The 17,192-nt window shown below is 45.3% G+C and overlaps 1 protein-coding gene across 1 annotated transcript in view; it reads right to left on the reverse strand.

Annotated features, from left to right (window-relative positions):
• cacna1da (calcium channel, voltage-dependent, L type, alpha 1D subunit, a) overlaps window positions 1-17,192 on the reverse strand; it is a 77,980-nt gene that overhangs the window by 14,005 nt on the left and 46,783 nt on the right. Inside the window, exons 15-33 of the mRNA XM_076269296.1 lie at window positions 16,849-16,924; window positions 16,676-16,712; window positions 16,492-16,510; window positions 16,257-16,383; window positions 15,911-16,040; window positions 14,105-14,164; window positions 13,963-14,022; window positions 12,344-12,450; window positions 11,910-11,997; window positions 11,581-11,688; window positions 11,277-11,329; window positions 10,769-10,915; window positions 9,471-9,672; window positions 9,012-9,170; window positions 8,478-8,588; window positions 7,341-7,424; window positions 6,230-6,241; window positions 1,386-1,418; window positions 254-382 (exon numbers count right to left, since the gene is read on the reverse strand). Coding sequence (XP_076125411.1) covers window positions 254-382; window positions 1,386-1,418; window positions 6,230-6,241; window positions 7,341-7,424; window positions 8,478-8,588; window positions 9,012-9,170; window positions 9,471-9,672; window positions 10,769-10,915; window positions 11,277-11,329; window positions 11,581-11,688; window positions 11,910-11,997; window positions 12,344-12,450; window positions 13,963-14,022; window positions 14,105-14,164; window positions 15,911-16,040; window positions 16,257-16,383; window positions 16,492-16,510; window positions 16,676-16,712; window positions 16,849-16,924 — 1,742 coding nt within the window. The remainder of the gene's footprint in view (window positions 1-253; window positions 383-1,385; window positions 1,419-6,229; window positions 6,242-7,340; window positions 7,425-8,477; window positions 8,589-9,011; window positions 9,171-9,470; window positions 9,673-10,768; window positions 10,916-11,276; window positions 11,330-11,580; window positions 11,689-11,909; window positions 11,998-12,343; window positions 12,451-13,962; window positions 14,023-14,104; window positions 14,165-15,910; window positions 16,041-16,256; window positions 16,384-16,491; window positions 16,511-16,675; window positions 16,713-16,848; window positions 16,925-17,192) is intronic.

Below are 17,192 nucleotides of genomic sequence, written 5' to 3' on the forward strand. Positions count from 1 at the left end.
AACCCTAATCGTAACCCTAACCCTAGTGCCTTCCATGCAGCGCTGCCTGGAAGACGACGTTGGGGGCTTAAAACACCAAACGCAGCAATACACACAAACTAAACTACACAGAGAAGGCAAAAAGACAGAGATAAAACTGAGCAAAAAGCTTCAAAAAGTACTGGGTTAGTGTGTGTGTGTGTGTGTGTGTGAGCATGTGTAGGTGAGAGAGAGAGAGAGGTAGGTAGTAAGAGAGGGAGAATGCGTTGCTGACCTGGAAGGACTTGATGAAGGTCCAGAGTAGGGTTCGGATGCCCTCCCCTCTGGCCAGCAGCTTCACCAAGCGCATGACGCGGAACAGGCGGAAGAAGGTGATGGAGATGCGAGCGCTGTCCTCCGTGTTCTGAGGGGAAAGGAGGAGGCGTCACACACCTCACACAGACAGAGCAACACAGAGAGCAACTGCAGGGCATCTGGCTGTGCTTCACCACTCCACCCACCAGAGGGCACCACAATGCATTCTGAATACACGTGGTTCCTGCTTCATGTGACTTAGCTGATTAAAACACTCCTTTTTCTCATAAAATACAGGTTTGTATCTATTGGACTCTTTTGGGGGAATCAAAGCACTGCCAGACGCCCTGTTGTGCCCATGGCAACGGCCTATCAGGGAGAAGGAGAGGATGGCAGGATGCATGCTGGGTCAGAAAAGTCTCGGCCATACTTGACTGGGTCGGCTCGGATCGGCTCAAAGCAAGCATGGCCCCAGCGGCCCAGAGTCACTCCATGCGCAGTCACAGTGGGACACACCGACACGCACTCCCCCCCTACCCCTACCTATCTACCCCCGACTATCCCTCACCCGGGGGGGGGGGGGGGGGGGGGGGGGGGTTAGCCACAGGTCAGAGGTCACAGAGGTCATGACCCCTGGAGCGGACCATGCAGCTGTGTCAGCCCTGCAAACGTCACGAGGGGGGGGCCGCCCTGCGGGGCTTGGCGCTGCGCCAACGTTTGGGTGACACTTTCCCGCAGCAGACAGAAAACCCAAGATGGACAGAGGAACAAAAACCCCAGAAAGACAAATAGAAAGAAAGAAAGAACAAACAAGTGAAAAGCCAACTAAAGAGTTCAAACTCTTGGCAAACCAAACAACCAAAGCAAACCAACCAACTACCCAACAAAACAAACAAACAGATGAAGTTTCAAAACAAACCAACACACCCCTAGAAATAAAACTTAACCAAAACTAGATGCCAATAGGCAAAAACGGAAACCTTAACAATATAATATATGTGATAATTTAATTAGATCTTTAAAAAAAGAAAACAGAAAAGAGATATGGATAAAGGGAGGGCTGAGCCCAGGGAGGGGGGTCGGGGGTTGGGTGGGGGCAGAGAAGATCTTACCCCAGACTCATCCACCTGGGGTGCCTCCGTTGGCTTTAAAATTCAGAGAGCTGCATTAATGACTCGCACAACGTTAGCATAGCCTTAGCCACACCTTAGCACAGAGCTACCAGGTACTCCTTCCAACACTCACATTCTGTACAGCACAACACCATCAGCACATTCCTATCCAACCAAACCTGAACCACAACGCTGTCACACCACCAACAGACTCACACACCGCACCACACCGCACAGCAACTTATCTAAGGACACACAGACAGCTTATCAGTGGAGAGACATACAGTACAGCACAGAGAAGCAACCTCCGTGACTGGAGGACAATACAGAACAGGCCCACAGAAGAAGAATCCCCTCAGTCTGCTCATAATGACCAGCACGTTAGCCTGAGTCGGTCACATCACATCCAGCAATGCACCGCACTCACAGAACAGAGACACTTACATAACACACACACACACACATACGCATACACGCACACACACACACTCATAAAAGGCAAGCACAGATACGTGCCAGCGTGCACACACACACACATACAGACGCACACACACACAAGGCAAGCACAGATACGTCCAAGTGCACGCACGCACACACACACACACACACACACTGGCGCAGACACATACACACCCCACAAGAGAGCTGCAGCTAACCCTGGTGGTTACATAAGGGACTGCAGTCAAAATTAACGGATGCACAGCACAGGAATGGGAGCAGACTCACAGAACAGGACATTTATCATTATGCAACACAGAACTACTAGCACACTATTGCACTCCAGTGTCACACACACACACACACACACACACACACACACACCAGTCTGTCTTTATGGCTGCATAACTCTTAACTTACGCAGGCCATGCAAACACATTCTCTGGGAGACACTGAGCTCAACATATCACATAGGGTAAGTCAAAGTGCAAGGATTTCAAGATGACAGTATCCATCTGTAACTCCACACCAGCACTGCCTAGCCTGAAGCTCTACATCACACCTTCACACACAGTGAAGCGTGCCTGACTGACCTGCCTGGGCCACAGGGCTGGGTCAGATTTGGCCCATGGCCAAAGCAGAGAGCAGCAATGTGGTCATAATGGGTAAAAGTGTTGTGTCAAGCTCCATAAACGACCCTAATATCGTGGTACAAATTTGCCCACACAACACAATCCGCAACAATGGTGGCCGGAATCCAATTTTGGTCCGAGCTCCCCCCTACAGCTGTCACGTTAAATGATTAATAGGAGTACTTGTATCCTACAAAAGCAAATGTATGAAGGCCAGAAATAAACCACCGCACCAAATATATTTCACATTTAGGGAGAAAAAAGAGCATACTCAGAGGATACATACTAATTCACATTTCCAATACCCTCAGTAGCTCTGCATGGTGTGCGCTATGGTGTCATGCCCTACTAATGCAATGGACGCATTCCTCAGACATTTTAAAATAGGTCTCTATGCTGCGGCGTTCGGAGCAGAACAGTGTGCTCAACTCACTGTGCTAACCTTTGGAAAGTTTATTTATTTTTAGTCCAAGTATTACAGCACTGCTCTAATATTTACACAAGATTAATTAGGCCCATAACTAAGACTCATTGTTCTGCATCTCTGAAGACTTGGTCTATTTATGCAGAATGGGAATTTGTAAAATGGGGGGCCTTTGGGGTGTTTGTTTCTGTGTGTGTGTGTGTGTGTGTGTGTGTGTGTGTGTGCGTGCATGAGTGTGTGTGTGTGTGTGTGTGTGTGTGCATGCGTGCGTGCGTGCGTGTGTGTGTGCGTGTGTGTGTGTGCGTGTGTGAGAGAGAGAGAGAGTGTAGGTGTGTGTGTAAGTGTATGTGTATTGGACAGTACCCAACCAAAGCCAAAGGCTCAGTATCTGAATCACAAACTCATCTGGTAAAGCATGCTAGCACAATCACACTTACATACAAACAAACTTCAATTCAAAAGACAATCACAACTCTACATTAACACATTTTCACACTCAATATTGAATCCCCACACAAATCAATTCAATATCTCTCACACACACACACACACACACACACACACACACACCAGAAACACAGAGAGGGTATAGTTTAGTCTGTGCTCTGACCTGGCGTCAGGAAGCAGAGTCTGAGCAGCAACACAGACAAAGGGTGGTGATGGGGGGGTGGGGGGTGGGGTGGTGGTGGGGGTGGGGGGGCTGGTGCCAGAGCACCAGAGAGTCCAGACAGACATGGCCTGGTCAGGTGGTGCATGCAGGGATGCTTGGACACGGGGGAGCATGTGAGTTTAGTCACGCAGTTTTATTGATATCCGTCGGCGACGTGATGGGCTGCCTAGTTGTAAAGTTATGGGTCGGGACTCAAAGCAAGCGAATGGAAGTCCTTCAATAAACTGCATTGATGAGCAAACCCTCCATAGCATTAGATGAAGCACATGCTCTCAGCACTGTCATGTTGCAGGTAAGGCCAACAGAGACATGTTAATGCACACACATACACACACTCTACTCGCACGCACGCACGCACACACACGCACACACACACACACACACACACACATGATAAAAGAGGAAGCAAATGAGAGAGAGAAAAGGAAGTTGGAATATAGAACGTGAGAGCGAGAGGGCATTTGGGCATGCAGCCTGACTGAAGTTTACACACCTTCTCTACCCAAGAGCTCCTCTCTGAGATTTAAGAGCTTTAAAGAGCTGACTACAGGAAGACAGAACAGAACACAGACGGTCACTCACAGGAGTAGCACACACACACACACACACACACACACACACACACACACACACACACACACACACACACACACCCTGCAACACTGAGCAGCCATCTGCATGGTCCAATAGCACTGGTGACCTCATCCCTACAGGGTGCAGTGAAGACCAACTTGAATTAGCCTTTACTTAACTTAGCTAATTTTTTGACTAATTGAAATGCAGGGTTCCAACCCATTTTCACTGCAGGAATTTTAAAACCTTTCCATGACCTTAAATTAAATGTCCATGACTTGTCACAGTCTATAAGTACAAAAATGCTTAGGCTTACTTTATGCCACAGGTTGGGGCAGTCTTCAAAGTGCTGTACAACTGATAACTTTTCTAAAAATGCATAGTACCTGGTCACCCTGTGTAGAATGGAATATATCGATTTCGCTATTAAAATGACGTATATAATCCGTACTTTTGAAGTTGGACTGGATTAAACATGTGGAGAGTTAAGTCTTTAACCTTGATGAAGTCAGGATCATTTCCGTTACTATTGAACAGCTTTGAAATCTCAGTCTTGGATCATACTGACTAACTAACAACTTTAAAAGTGGCTAAATACTCAGCTAGCGGAGATCAAATACTGAGCTAGCTGTGAACTGTGAGCTCCAGGGCCATTCTGTCTGGAGGTGGAACAGAGAGGAGGTATGGAGAGAGAGGAAGGTCAAACTTCACAGAAACTCTACTGGATGAGACTGACCGGAGGGGCATGGAGCGGGTGGCCAAGCGCCATCTGTAAGGAGGGGGTATGAGGTGATTGTTAGGGCGTGAAATGGTGACTACAATTCCCAACATGCAATGGAAGACAGAGTAGGGACAGGAGAGACAGCGGCAACATGTCTTCTGATGAGACAGCTGTGTGGCAAATAGATTCATTCTCTGCTAGGTCAGACACAATGAAACTAAATTAAACATGTCTGAACTAGAGAGTGTAGATCTATAACAGCATCACAGCAACAGACACAAGCAGTGAGAGCGTGGGCCACAGAGGAAGTTGATGAACATCTCACAAGGCCTCCACAAATAACCTTCCACATGTGGGGCTAGTTATAGAATGTTAATTTGCTTATTATCTACAATGCGAATATTCATGAGAGACCTTGTGAAACAAATGGCATGTTACTTCACACAGGAATAAAAGGAAAATACATGACACATACATACATATACATTTGACACAGCCACACATACATATACACAGACAAACACACATTTACATACACACTGACATGTACACATACATGTACAAACATGGATACTGTACAAACACCTCCGCAGAACCTCAGTTGCACACAGTATGCAGTGGAGGGCGGGACCGGACCGGACGGACAAATACAGACACAGCGACATGGACACTCCAGAGAAACAGCACTGCAGCTTTAGGAGCAGCTGACAGAGAGAGTAGGAGGCCACGTGGGCTCTGCTCAACTCTACCCTAAAGCCCTGCTGATGGCTGATGGACGGACGCTACACTCGACCCACAGCGCATCCCGCTAGATTAGGCTAGATTAGGCTCCAGTCGGGGACTAGCATGCTGTCTGCAGCAGCCCCTGGATTACACTGATGCTCTTTGGTGGAGGGAATCAAACACCCGTTGATAATTCCATTGTGATTTGTGTAATGGGTTGTGTGTGTGTGTGTGTGTGTGTGTGTGTGTGTGTGTGTGTGTGTGTGTGCGTGTGTGTGTGTGCATGTGCCTGTGTTTTCTTCCAGCATGTGAGTATTTTTCTTGCATGTTAGTTAGCAAACACATGCAGGGGAGGACTCCATCACAAGGCTAACACCTGACTCATCATTGTTATCCTGTCTTAGTAAACAGCCGAGCAATTAGCTGATAGGGCTTTAAGGGCGGCAAAGCTAAGCAACCCTATGCTTTTAAAAGGCAGAGAGAGACAGACAGACAGAATTTAATACCACTTTACAAATGACTCAGACAATAAAACATCAGATGACAGAAAAACGTCAGAAAGAAGTGCACAGCACTGAGGAGGGGGTCGACAGGCGAAGTCATTATGAAGCAGATTTACGAGCAGAGAGGAGATTGAGTACATTTTTTTGTTGCCATACTTGCCTCTACAAGTTTCTATGGAAACAGAACAGAATGAATAAGAACAAGGGTTAGACAACCAAACTAATCCTGGGGTTACCATGGAAACGTGTCATTATCGTCTCGAGGAGTCGAAGCGTCCACCACATATACCCATGCACAGTGGACACAGGTGAAAACGCTCTACACAGGTGAAGGGGTTAATAGAAGTGGTAGAAGTGCAGTGTGTATGTGACTGTTGACTTACTGTATATCCATTTTACTGTGTGAGTGAGTGCTTTAGTGTCTGTATCCTGGTAGGAGAGTACCACTGACACAATCACAATACACAACAGAAGTAATTGGAATGAAACCTTGCAAAAGACCATTTATGCCCAGTTATGATTTAAATAAAATAAATTAACTTAATTTGGTCAAAACTTTTTGCAGACTAAAGGTGATTGTATACATTGTACAGACTTTTTTTTTTATCATGCCTATTATGCCAGTAACCACCTTTAAAAATAATTCTGAAGAAAATGCCCTAGTGTAGCTCCTAACAGTGCTGCTTCTCACTGCCTCATATTGGATGGGATGGATGGGCTGGATGGGGAGAACTGCAATGAATTCAAGTTTAGTATTTGATTAACTTTCTGGAATGTTCAGGAATAAACAAGAACAGAGTGATCCCTGTTAACGTCACAGGGACTAAACCATTTGCAGCCTTACTGGTGGTGCTATGTATGCTTAATTGAATGAGGCCTTTTAATGTGGAATACTGCATTCATAATTCACATTTATGAGGCAGTCATGAAATGCAACCAGGCTCATGGCCAGCTATAAATGTGGGAAGACATCCTATTGATTTCCCTACCCTGCTTTTTTATGGTTCTGTATATCGAAAGCCACTGCCAGAATTAATTCTGTAACAAAGTGGAATTTCATCAAGATTTGGTATAGTCTGTGCTACATGCTTTTACGATCCAAGCCGTCAAGCATCCAAGCGTTTCCAGGACTTGCAGGGAATGGCGCTTTGTTCTTACTGTAAGTACCAGTGACAGCTCTCCCTCTAATGCACTGCAACAGAGTGGACTGTTCAAAGGGCACATGGCCTTGCATGGTTTCCATTCCCGTATGCACAGAAGAAGATACTTACATTGACTTCAGTGATCGCAATATCAACGACGCTACCCACTACAATTAAGGCATCAAACGTGTTCCACGCATCAGTGAAATAGTGCTGTGGATGAGACACACACACACCACACAAAAGACAAACAGAGGAGAGGAAAGAGGGGGAAGGAAAGAGAGAGAGAAAAAGAAAGAAGAGGATTGAAAGAATAAAAACGAGGAGGGGAAGTAGGACCAAGCAGACGAGACAAGGGGGGTAAAGAGAAGAGAGTTAAGACCTGAGGAACAGGAAGTAGAGTCGGAGTCAGAATAGACAGATGAGAATCAGCAACTTGGCCTGGAGGTAGCGAAAAGGAGGACTAGAATGTCCCTGTGAAGAGGTCATGTGGCCTACTGGCCTGCAGACCAGAGAGGAAATGGAGGAGTGGGCAGGGCTGAGGCATACTTACATCGATCTCACTGAGAACTATGTCAACTATACTCCCAATCACAACCAGGGCATCAAAGACATTCCACGCATCCCCAAAATACCCCTTTGTGAGGCATTAGGGGTGAGATGATGGTGGTTTGAGAGAGAGAGGGGGGGAGGGGGGGCAGCACAGAATTACAGTATTTTTAATCTAATGCTAAAATGATTTCATTGATTTAATCAAATGCAAATTTCAAAACATTATGTGTGAGAGAAGTAGATTCAAAATGAAAGTCTCAGTCAGCATGCATTCCATCTATTTGAAAGGAGTGTTGGTGTTAAGAATAGCAATCCCACAACAGCCTCTAGCTAGTGCACCACACACACAGGCTCTTACTGGATCCCTGTCCTTCTTTGCAACACACAGCTGTGGAGGCGTGGGGTGAGGCAGAGGGAGGGAGGGAGGGAGGGAGGGAGGGAGATGCACCATTCAATAACTCCTCATTTCATCACAACACAATACACTTCAGGTTGGAAAACAGAGAGTACTATGGTATGCCAAAGTAAGATTAGCACATCCTACATTATGATTAGCAAGAGAAATGTGAGTGTGTGTGTGTATGTGTGTGTGTGTGTGTGTGTGTGTGTGTGTGTGTGAGAGAGAGAGAGAGAGAGGAAGAGAGAATGAGAGTATTAGCTTCATTGACATTAAGTGCTTGTGTGCCATTCACAAAAGAGAGAATGGATACATACCCTGGGTTTGAAGGCAATCAGTTTGAGAACCATCTCCACAGTGAACACAGTTGTGAAGACCATGTTGAGGATGTCCATCACATAGTTGAAGAGCGCTGATTGGCCGTAGTGCTAAAGGGGCAGGGTGGGAGCAGGAGAATGAATGAACGAGTTGACTACTGCATAAGAACAGTATCGCTGCCATAGTACTGATGCATGTACAGTATGAATAATGTTTCCAGTCCATATATTAATGCATGGAGTTTCCATTCCATATATTAACGCATGGTGTTTCCATTCCATATATTAATGCATGGTGTTTTCATGTTTTGGTTTTCATTTCAGTTCAGTGCTCCAGAAGTATTCCTTCTGTTGAAATGTCTCTGGTGAAGCTTGCGTGTGAGGTGGTGTTAAGCAGGTTGGAGTTAGGGACTGGTTAAGTTGGAGTTAGGAAATGGTTAGGCTGGAGTAAGGGAAATGGTTAGGCTGGAGTTAGGAAATGGTTAGGTTGGAGTTAGGGAAATGTTTAGGTTGGAGTTAGGGAAATGCACTCACCTGCACTGCCAGGCACAGCGTGTTGAGCATGATGAGCACAAACATGATGTACTCAAAGCCGGTGGAGTTCACCACGTACCAGAACTTGTACTGGTAGGGGTTCTTGGGGATGTACCTGCGGAGAGGCCGCGCCTTCAGGGCGTACTCCACACACTGGCGCTAGAGAGGGACACAACAGCAGGGAGGTCACATACAACACACACATACATTTACACACATATATTTAGTATACTGTAGTAATAGTACAATGTAGTATACTGTACAGATTCATACATCTGAACACTCAAGACTTTCCACCATTACAGATATAATGTATTCAAACATATGTACTTTCTCTGTAGGAGCAGATCTATATCCACACTTTAAAACTGTCCATTCTACACACTTAGACCGACATGCAATCTACACAGCCAGACAGACATCTCATGCACACACAGTGACATCCACAGGATCTCTGACCTGGTTCTTGTCCAGCTCACAGTTCTTGTACTCCTTCTCTCCTTGCTCCTGGAATGTGACGATGACGAAACCCACAAAGATGTTCATCATGAAGAAGGCGATGATGATGATGTAGATGATGAAGAAGATGGAGATCTCCACACGGTAGTTATAGATGGGGCCCATGTTCTCTCTGTTAGAGTCAATGGCTTTATACAGCAGTCTGGATGAGCGAGGGGAAAGAAAACAAATCAACAACAAGCCATGTTTATGCCACAGGGCACTGCTCCACCGAGAGGACTGGACAGTGATGCAGATATGAATCATTTGCACATTGCACTTTAGGTCATTAAGATATTATCTGTAATGTTTCAGCTACAAGGCAGTCCAGACAAACCATCTACATCCACCTCTGATTGACTCATACTACTGCTTTCTTGCTATTGAAAAACAAATAACAGACTGTAAGGGATTTGATTTTCTGAAAGTTTTAGGCTCATATTGCAGGCTTAGTTTACCTTTCTTTATACCACACAAACATCACCAATAATGTTACTCACTGTTACTAATCGTAATGTAACTTAATAATGTAATGGGGGCGGTGGTAGTGTAGCGGTTAAGGAGCTGGGCTAGCGTGCAGTAGCCTGAAAGTTGTCGGTTCAATTCCCGGCTTCCACCGTTGTGCCCTTGAGCAAGGCACTTAACCCCAAGTTGCTCCGGGGACAATGTAGTCCTTTGTAATATAGTTGACATATGTAAGTCGCTTTGGCTAAAAATGCGTCAGCCAAATGTAATGTAATGTAATGTAATGTAACTAAATGAGAGGCCCAAAGAGCCATAGTAAGCATCTCTTAGTGACCACAAGGCTACCACAGCTCAGTCCTTAGGACTGTCACTGTCCTTCCTCCGTCTGGCGCTGCATTGCATTAATGGGGCAGTGGAGGGAGCATGTTACTGTGATTAGAGCCGCAGACACTTGATGTCCAGACCCCACTCCATTCCAGGTCACCTCCCCTCACCTCCTAGGGCTGTAGCTGCCATCTCACCAGGCTAATTCACATACTCTCTGCTGCCTAACTAGCCAGCAAACACTGAACACTTCATTTCCCACGGCACCATCTTTCTGGAAAACTACAAACATCAACAACACATTGCATTTACATAGCGCTTTTCAATGCCCCCAAAGAGCTTTACAGTGAAGGGGGGGAACTAAACCCTTCTCTTGTGAGTAAGTGTATACATCACATCCTGTTCTTCGTATCGCTAGGCTGAGGTGTGTGCTAGTGTAAGTGCATGGTGATTAGAGAAGCGTGTCTTACGCAGGCCAGCCCTCGAAGGTGGAGACCGTGAACAGGGCCATCATGGCCATGAGCACGTTGTCAAAGTTGAAGTCACTGTTGTGCCACTGCCTCTTCTCAATGGAGGGCTGGTTCACGTCACCGTCCTTGTACATGATAAAGGTTCCCCTGGGGATGAAGGGAGAGATGGATAATGCAGAGAGTGTATGAGAGGGTCATACAAAACAACACTATAAAGGGAGCTCCTACAGCACACCATAGGGTGTCAAACTAACAGAGTCCGTCCAAACATAAATGGCAGTGTGGTGAAAGGGCTTCATATGGCTTCAAGGGGCTTCATAAATAGCTTCCAAATGACAGAGGAAGGTTGCCAAAACAATGCCCATCAACATAGCGGTTGGTGGATGTTCTGTGTGTGTGTGTGTGTGTGTGCGTGTGTGAGATGTGCACTGCACGCGTATGTTTTTGTATGTGTGTGTGTTGTGTCAAATGTGTGTGTGTGTGCTGATGGATTATCAGTGTGACTGACTTGCACTCCTCAGGGTTGGACTTGGCCTCATCTGTGCATCGATAAAACTTCCCCTGTGGACAGGAAACAGTTCATCCAAAACACACACAAACAAATACACACACATAGACACACATACATACATACACACACACACACACACACACACACACACACACACAGACACACACACACAAAATGCCTTAAACCAAATGCTACAGCAATGACCTTGATCTCAATTTTAACCTTTAACAAAGTGTAAGTAATGACACTATCTTTAGGCCTGGTACCAGACACGACCTCCCCAGAGAGTTTGGGCGCTGACCTTGAACAGCTGCACTCCTATGCAGGCGAACATGAACTGCAGCAGCGTGGTGACGATCATGATGTTGCCGATGGTCCTGATGGCCACAAACACACACTGCACCACGTGCTGTGAGACAAGCAAGAACAGAGAGGGAAGGTCAACACAGTGGCCGGCAAGAGGAAGTGAACTGTTCCCTTATACGGACACTTTCCAATTTTCAAAATATCAATCGGGAACATGTTTTCTGACTGTGTCATACTGAAATGTGTGAGAGGAGAAATCTAAATAAGGGGAGAGTGGGCATGATGAAGAGTGAGGAAGAGGAGGAGGCGGTGGCGGCTGCGCACCTTTAGGCCCTTGGCTCTGTTGATGGCTCTGAGGGGGCGCAACACTCGCAGCACACGCAATATCTTCACCACGGAGATGGCTGAGGACCTGTGTGGGGAGATCACTATGCATCAGCAGAGAAAACACACAAACACACACATGCATACCACACACTCCACTCCACACAGCATCCCCTTATGTTCTCCACAACATCTTTACTCGAAAACCAGATAACAGACTGAACATTTGTGAAATGAGGCTTAATAATATGAGGCTTAACAGACGTGGCTTAACTTAAGAAGTTAAGGGTTAAACAATAAGGGTATTAAGAAATGGAGATATTCACAAATGGGTATAGGATGTTAAATTGAGTTCACCAGGAAGCATGGGGATCTGACAAGACTATAATAAGACAACACACTCAGTTGTAAAGACAAGAAGAATCAGCACTCACTGAATGCCAAAGGACACCAGGGAGACCCCCACTACCAGCAGGTCCAGCAGGTTGAAGTAATTGCGGCAAAAAGCCCCCTTGTGGAGGAACGCCCCGTATGTGGTCATCTGAGAAGTGGGCGCAGAGGGTTAGTGTTCTCCTCACAAACGCAAGAATCAGACAAGCAACACATGAGCATCTTATCACCCACACACTCACACACACACACACACACACACACACACACACACGGTTTCACTCTTTTGGGCCACTCGATTTTCGGGGTGGCGAGCAGTTAACTGGGATGCTATGGTTAATGCTTCTATGCTATCAATCGCCAAACCCACACGGCTTCAGTCAGCATGAATGTAGTAGTAAGCCATTCCTTTCTCAATGCGCCTGAAGGGTGCCCCGCAATAAAACATGCCGTTTGTTGCTGAGCCAGGAAGCAGCCAGTATCAGGGAATGGAGGTAGAGAGGAGGGCAAGAGAGAGAGAGAGAGAGAGAAAGAGAGAGAGAGAGAGGAGGGAAGAGAGGGCAAGAGAGACCAAGAACCAGAGGTACCCGATAGTGAGAGAGAGAGACAGACACGAGACCAGTAAGAGAGAGAACGATTGGAAAGGCGAATACCCTTACTGACACATTCATGTGGGCCGTTCTGTAGTGTTCTCCATGAAGCACATTCCACCCTAAGAGTTCTTAAGTAGCTGGGGGAGAGGAGGAAGACCTGACCTCCACCCCTCCTCATACTCTAAGCAGGCAGAGAATAAAATCAGCCAGAAAAGAAAAAAGTAAAGGATTCTTAATCTCCCAAGTGCATGTAAACCCAGAGGCCAGCAGAAACTCCAAATAGAGCCCAAGTTATGCCAGGAGACGCTCGGAAAATAGGCCTAGCCAGCGTGCTGAGAATCAGGAGGTTGTGCTGCCCCCTTCAGTTCTGGAGGACACACTACATTTATATGCACTGGGAGAGCAGACTAAACCATGCTCCTGCAGGGACATGGCTGGTTGTGCCCCCTCTTTTATGGCTTTATTAGATCCCAGTAGATTAGATGTGAGAGAGATGAACGAGGCTTTGGATGTGGCAGGCTTGGTATCTATTGCTTCTGCAATGGGTCGTTTATACGTCACACCTAGCCACAGTCAAAGCCATGAGTTTTAAACCTGCATGGATGTCACTGCACAAAGAGTTGCATCATTTCGTTTAGTTTGTTTTTAACCCCCCCCCCCCCCCGCCCATGAGAGAAAGACCAAGACAGCAGCAGTATACCCATCCACCAAACCTGGTTTCAGTGATGGATACCGCACCAATTAAGAGGTTATAACTTGAGATGTCGTGAATATGATTTTTCCTACCCAATCATTTGACAAGACTATTTAGAAAATCTAACAACTCTTGCGTTGCTATTTTGTTATGAACTGTGGGCTTTATGATGTCCTGATCAGATGAGTTGAAATGCTCTAAGTTTGACACGTTTAAAAGAGGTGCTGTTTGTTTTGGAAGAAAAGTAGAGTAAAAGAAAGCAAAATCATAAGAATAAGAATAAAAAAGTAAAAAGGCGAATCAAGCCAGGTTGCAGTGGTGGGTGACACACAGGGAGAGAAATGCAGCAAGGCTCTCTGTGTCCTTAAAGGGTTACCTTCAACACGATCTCAAATGTAAACATACTAGTGAAGACATAATCAGCATAGCCTAGGACCTGGAAGGCAACCAGACGGTTTACAGTGTTACTGACACCGGCACATTGCACAAAACACACAGACGCGGAACATGCCATTTACCTTGAGTATGATCTCAACTGTAAAGATAGCCGTGAAAGCATAGTCAAAGTAACCAAGTATCTGCAAAAAGCAATGTATATGTTTAACAGGGATTAAAAACATCTGTTTATCGCTTCACAGACATGGGTGTGATTCTGCCAGGCTTAAGTCTGGAGTGAGAGAGAGAGATTCATATGGTCTATACCGGGTGACCCACGAGGCCTAAATGACCTAATAATGTGCAAAGAAACAGGGCTGTATTTTACATATAATCCATTTACATTCAAACATTCTGGCATCACAGTATAGCTTTGAAGTAAATACTATTATACGTTCAGGCTATTAGAGGCAAGGCAAGTCGAGTGTTATGTTAGTTGCAAGCAGTTATTCAGAATGTTCGTATGTGATTCCGTTACATCAATGCCATGCTAAAAGCCATCTCAAATTAGAACCCTGACGAGATTTTATGACAGATGAAAATTTGCACCCCTAGATTATGATGTATTTTCTTTGTTTTATTCTGGTAGAATCAAACCCAAAACATCTGAATATGGTGGGCCTAACACAGACATTAATGTAAAGTGAAGGAAACAAACATCACAGCAAATCACAGCATATATTGACAGTATGATTCCTGCAACTGCTTTTCATTTCTAAGTCTGAAAAAAATCTAAAACATATGAGTTAGTTTTGAATTATGGATTAAAAAAAGGAATGAATGATTTCATATAAAGGCATGATTCTTCCAGTCAAACTTCTAAATGCACAGACTAACCATGAACTATGCTTTGTTATTTGAACTATGCTCTAATTCACACTACATCCTTCAGACTAAAATCACCACTTATTCTGCCATGCAATTTGCTTGAATGAGACACTTGGAAAACAAATGCATCTAAAGCTCCAGCTGTGTCCAAACACTGAGGATACACTGGCTCATTTGCATGTGAATTCTTAGTAAAGAACCTGTCAAATAAGCCAAGCCATCAACAGCCTCTCAGTTATTAGGCTTCTATTCATAAATGTGTCCCCTTAAAATATCTGCCAAACAGACAATGATTAACTCTAGTCATGATAGCTTATGTCCTCCCAAAACTAATATTATCCTCACAAAGAAACCCACTTTATTTCAATTGCCAGCAAATACTCTAAACTCTATACTCTAAGTAACTGTCAACTAAACTAAACAACTAACAGACATATAGGCTATCAAATATAGGCTATCAAATATGGGCAATCAATATAGGCTATCAAATATAGGGGGACTAACATTTCAATTCCAGTACTGACAACACCACAGATAAGGGGCACAAGACAAATGCGTAACTAATCAGATATATACAGCTCATGCAGCAAGACCATTTGGAACAGCACATTTGAATGAAATATTGATGTCACATCGATCACAAATCACGGTGTGCTCTGCCCAGATGCCCACACGTCAAACACATCACAGGGTCACTTCCTGAAACCTCCCCACGAGGCTCTCGGCCGCAGAGCTCAGAGCACACCGATCGCCCTCCGGTGCAAATGCCTCAAGGGATCATGGGAAAATGACCTCAGCACAAAGTGGGAAAGAATTATTACTGTGACAAAGACACTATTGACATCTTATGAATTGAAAGACTAGGGAGACCATTAGGCCATTTATTGTCCTGCGTGTGAGTTGTTATTATTACCAACAACACCAGGATCTCTCATGTAGATGTGCACACAGCACATCACAGTGCAGTCACTGCTGGCTACTATGCCAGACAGCGTTGAGGCTCTGGGCTGGGACGAGAGGAGGCATTGACACAGCGGAGGGCGTTCTACCACATCACTTACGATGTTCCGCGCCGAGAAGTTCCTGATGGGGTCCTCGGCAGCCAGCGAGGCGGAACTGAGCATGATGAAGACGAGGATGAGGTTGGTGAAGATGTGGTGGTTGATCAGCTTGTGGCAGGCCACACGGATTCTTCAGGAGGAGAGACAAACACAAGTTGTGCCTTACTTAAATGGTTAATTAGTTCATACTTCTGTTCTCAGTGTTACCTGGTATACTGGCTAAGCAAGACGTAGGTATTTCAAACTAATGTTAATTTATATCCATCCCAAATTAGCTTTTAGTTTATCAGTTTAAGTTTAAGTTTAAGTGTGTGTGTGTGTGTGTGTGTGTGTGAGAGACACATACGGGTTGGTGGTACTAAAGATGAAGAATGCGCTGCCCTCTGGGATGGGAGTGATCTTCTCCTTTTTAACCAGCTCTGAGATGGCAGGGCGTGGTCCCGATGGAACCTCAGGCTCCTCCTCGTCCTCCTCTGCTAGGCATGTGAAAACAGTGAGTCACACATAAACACACACACACACGCACACACACACACACACACACACACACACGCACGCACTTCCAGATTTGGGCACCTTACCTCCATCTTTCTCCTCATCCTCCACTGGGACCTGAAAACACAGAACCACAGGGGCTTTAGAGTGCTGTGGTGGTTTAGTCCACAGATAGAACTGACACTCATAATGTGGAACTAACCCACACTCTCTCACTCACTCACTCTCTCACTCTCTCACTCACACACAGCTCAAATATTTAAATAATACCTTTATTTCCTCTTTGTCATCATCATTGTCATCATCCCTTTATTAAGAAAAGAAAGTAAGAGAGAATTAGTTCTGCCACGCTGAGCGCCTGATGATAGCCACGCTAAACGAAATCACAGTAGAGCTCAGTCATGATGACTGCTTTTGACTCGACATGCTTGGACAGGACCTACTTCTTGTCAGTGTTGAGAGAATCAACATCAGCCAGGTTATCCACAGCAATAGCCAAGAACACATTCAGGAGGATGTCTGCATATTTTATAAAGGGCTATAACAGAAAACATCTTTACTATATGAAAGAAAAAAATATTACAATATTAAAAGACTATGATACTGCATGCATTGTTATTCCGTGTAATACGTGATGTATGAATACTACACAGTGCTGGTAAGGCAGAGCAACTGGGGAGATGAGGGGGGAATGAATATAAAGGGTATTAGGATGGGGCCAGCTCAGTGTGGATTTAAAGCCTCTTAGTGGATACCTTTGATACGCTCAAGCATTCACTTGACTCTG

The sequence above is a fragment of the Alosa pseudoharengus genome, unplaced genomic scaffold, assembly GCF_046254945.1.
Source record: "Alosa pseudoharengus isolate Yale_2024_CS ecotype anadromous, Long Island Sound unplaced genomic scaffold, YU_APseudo_1.1 YU_APseudo_1.1_scf_5, whole genome shotgun sequence".
In the NCBI taxonomy this organism is placed as follows: Eukaryota; Metazoa; Chordata; class Actinopteri; order Clupeiformes; family Clupeidae; genus Alosa; species Alosa pseudoharengus.